A 3,109-nucleotide genomic window follows, 5' to 3' on the forward strand; every position below is an offset into this window, starting at 1 on the left:
CCTTTGCTCCCCCTGCTGTTGATGTTAAGGAGCTACAGATCCAGCAGACTCTTTGATCAGCATTGGGGCCACATCCCAGCACTCCTCCCATCGACCATCTTCGATTCTCCTCTTCATCTCGTTGGACAGCTTCTCTCTGGCATAATTCCCCAGAGTCTCCTTCAGGACGCTTTGGTTCTGCTGCAGGATCAGTTTGTGGTAGAACTTCTTTCTCTCCCTCGCTGACTGTTTGGACCATCCCAACATGGCAAACAGAGCTGGAACTGAAATGATGCCGCAGAGCAAACCAGTGCCGATCATCTGAACGACAGACAGAAAAGATCAAAGCTGTTTTCTGTCGCATTTAAACTCACATGAAGCAGAATAAAGGTTCTCACCCAGGACGTGTTCTTCAGCTCAGCAATAGTCTTCTGCTCCTCCTCAGTGATCATCCCTGCAGATTTACAGGCTAACGGAGCCTGGGTGGTCTGGTTGCTCATGCAGCAAACGTACCACTCTCCATTGATGAGCACACACACCACCCACAGCAGGGCCACAAATGCTGCCCTGATGATGTACCTGCAGGAAAACGTCAAGAAGCTCCAGTCTGATGAGAGCAGCAGGTGTCTGCTGGTTGTCTGGAAAGACGAGTCCGTCCACAGCAAGAACACGAAGGTGATGAGGAGAGGAAGGACCAGGAACAGCTTACAGTTCCATCCCTGAGGGGTGCAGGAGCAGTTGAAGTTCACACCCAGATAGACAAAGATCACAAACACTGCAAAGTAGGAGCAGAACCCTCTGCAAGGCAACCTGCTCTGAGTGCTCTCCATCTCCAACCTGAGACTGAAATCTGCTGCTCGCCTGCAGCTTATGTCCTCTGGACCAGAACCAAACTGAACGATCCACTTCCTGATTTTAAGAGCTGCTGAGTCGGCAAACATCCGAGTCACGAAGATTAAAGCTGAGAGGAGAAGCTCTGAAAGTTTCCTCTATAAATATCTTTCTACTGAGGAAAATGATATAAAATTCACAACAGATTTAGGTGAAAAACGAAATGAACCAAAAATAAAGAAAACTGGACTAAGTCTACATTTATGGTCTGCATTAGTTGATGTGAACCATTTTCTACATCCAATTTATATCAAAATCAGCCTGAATGTTAGATTGATGCTGAAGTGTGTGTGTGCTGGATATGATAGACTTAAGGATCAGTGAGTATCCATGGCTCCTTGTTCTACACCAACAATCAGATTCAGGGCCTGATCAGATTAAAAATGTTACATGTTTCATCCTAATCCAGTTCATTCTGCAAAGGAAGTTATGACCAAAATCTGATTCTGATCCCGAAGGTCCTGTGGTGAACAGGTGTGGAGGGAAAATTAATCTAACAACAACTAGAAAAAGTTGTTTCGGAGAAACAGCAAAGTGGGAATGCTTTTTTATGCTGTATGAAAAAAGAAAAAAATAGCTAAAGAAACTGAAGCAAAAAGAACCAGAACATAGCTGAACAACTTATGAAAATGTGATATGAAGTAATCAGAAACTTCAAACAGCAGAAAACTGTGGAATCAACTGAAGATTTTCAAGGGTAGAATCATTTGGCAGAATAATGGCAGAAACACACTCATCTTAAAAGCAAAACACTTAAAGTTGATTAAATAGAAGAAAAAGTCCAAACGTATCTGTTCACCTGGAAGTTGATGGAAGTAAAGCATCTGTTTATGAGGTTAGCAGATGCTTTATTACAGTGAAAATGTTAGAGCTTCATTAAGAACTGTGTACGTAGGTGTGTGGTCAACAGGCCTTGGTAGTGTAATTTGAAGAAATTGGTTGAGTTCAGGTCATAGCTACGAACCAGACGGCACAATGAATGAGTGTGCATAAGGAAAAGGCTTTTATTTTGTAGAGTCCCTATAGTCTTATTTTGAAAGTCTACCATGGATGTATGTCAAGGGAAGGGTCATGCCCAGCAGTGATATAGAATACATTTCTAATTGTGAAATCACTGGTTATCCATGTTATTGGGTGAATACATGCTGTATTAGAGCATAAATGGGAGACTTTTGTTGTGAAATTTGCCCTGGGGTGTGTTTTGAAAAGGTCCCTAGAGTCTAATAGAAACAAGCTGGTGGAGTTTGGGTCATAATGCTGGGCCATTTGCATCAATTAATACACAAGTATGATATAGAGGCTTTTATTTTGTAGGATCCTTGGAGTCTTATTTTGAAAGTTCAGCAGGGTTGTGTGTTAAGCAAGGGGTCCAATCCAGCAATGATACTTCATGAATTTCCAATCATTGAATTGCTCTTTTTACCGTTTTTTAGGTCAATAGATGAAGTGGCAATGGGAGGCTTTTATTTTGAAATTTGCCATTGGGTGCGTTTTGAAAAGTCCCCTAGAGTCTAATTTTTGGTTGCGTTGAGTTTGAGTGATAATGTTGAGAGACATGCTGCAAAAAAAAAAAAAAATGAATATAATGAAGAGGCTTTTATTTTGTAGGGTCCCCCGGAGTCTTATTTTGAAAGTCTTTCAGGGTTGCTTGTCAAGGGCCAGTAGTCATATATTATCCATTTCCCAATGTTAAATCAGTGTTTTCTCCCTCCATTAGATTAATATGTGCTATATAAAATAGCAGGGGTAAAACCCCTTTGAAGCTCGGTTACCTTGACAACGCTTAACGAGCCTGTCAGTGACAGAGAGAAAAGCTCAGCACCATCGTTCCTTAGCTCTCAGGCTTTTTTGAATTGGAAAATCAGCTCCGAACACACGAGTGCTGAAGGCAAACCGTAAATGGTATCTAAAAAATTATTTCAGTCTAAATGACAGCTATCCTTTGTCTTCGATTTGGGTAACTTTCATGGCTGTAGCTCAATCACAACCTTAATGGGAAGGAGAAATAAAAAGGTTTGTCACACTTGCTGGTCTCATTAAATAACATGCAGCTCCACGGTAAGGATGAGTTCTCAAAAGCAATACATCCCCTCTGAACAAACGAGTGCTGAAGGCAAACCGTAAATTGTATCTAAAACATTATTTTAGTCTAAGCGACAGCTATCCTTTGTCTCCGATTGGGGTAAGTTTCATGGCTGTAGCTTTTTCACTACCCTAATGAGAAGAGAAAAAAAATGGT

At 41.4% G+C, this 3,109-nt stretch overlaps 1 protein-coding gene across 1 annotated transcript; it reads right to left on the bottom strand.

Moving 5' to 3' along the window:
- Nucleotides 1–24: 24 nt before the first annotated feature.
- Nucleotides 25–856, bottom strand: LOC107104760. The gene is made up of 2 exons (XM_015404847.1): nt 378–856; nt 25–300 (listed from the first exon to the last, which is right to left on the bottom strand). Exons 1-2 carry the CDS (start codon nt 807–809, stop codon nt 25–27), a joined length of 708 nt encoding a protein of 235 aa, XP_015260333.1. The 5' UTR covers nt 810–856.
- Nucleotides 857–3,109: the final 2,253 nt, after the last annotated feature.

Source organism: Cyprinodon variegatus, unplaced genomic scaffold (genome assembly GCF_000732505.1).
Source record: "Cyprinodon variegatus isolate N-32 unplaced genomic scaffold, C_variegatus-1.0 Scaffold1877, whole genome shotgun sequence".
In the NCBI taxonomy this organism is placed as follows: Eukaryota; Metazoa; Chordata; class Actinopteri; order Cyprinodontiformes; family Cyprinodontidae; genus Cyprinodon; species Cyprinodon variegatus.

What these genes read in the sequence shown, in the direction of transcription:
- LOC107104760 (XM_015404847.1), bottom strand. Translation starts at nt 809, where the DNA reads ATGGAGAGCACTCAGAGCAGGTTGCCTTGCAGAGGGTTCTGCTCCTAC. An exon ending in AGCTGAAGAACACGTCCTGG is followed by an intron (nt 301 to 377) that starts GTGAGAACCTTT and finishes TCTGTCGTTCAG; the next exon opens with ATGATCGGCACTGGTTTGCT.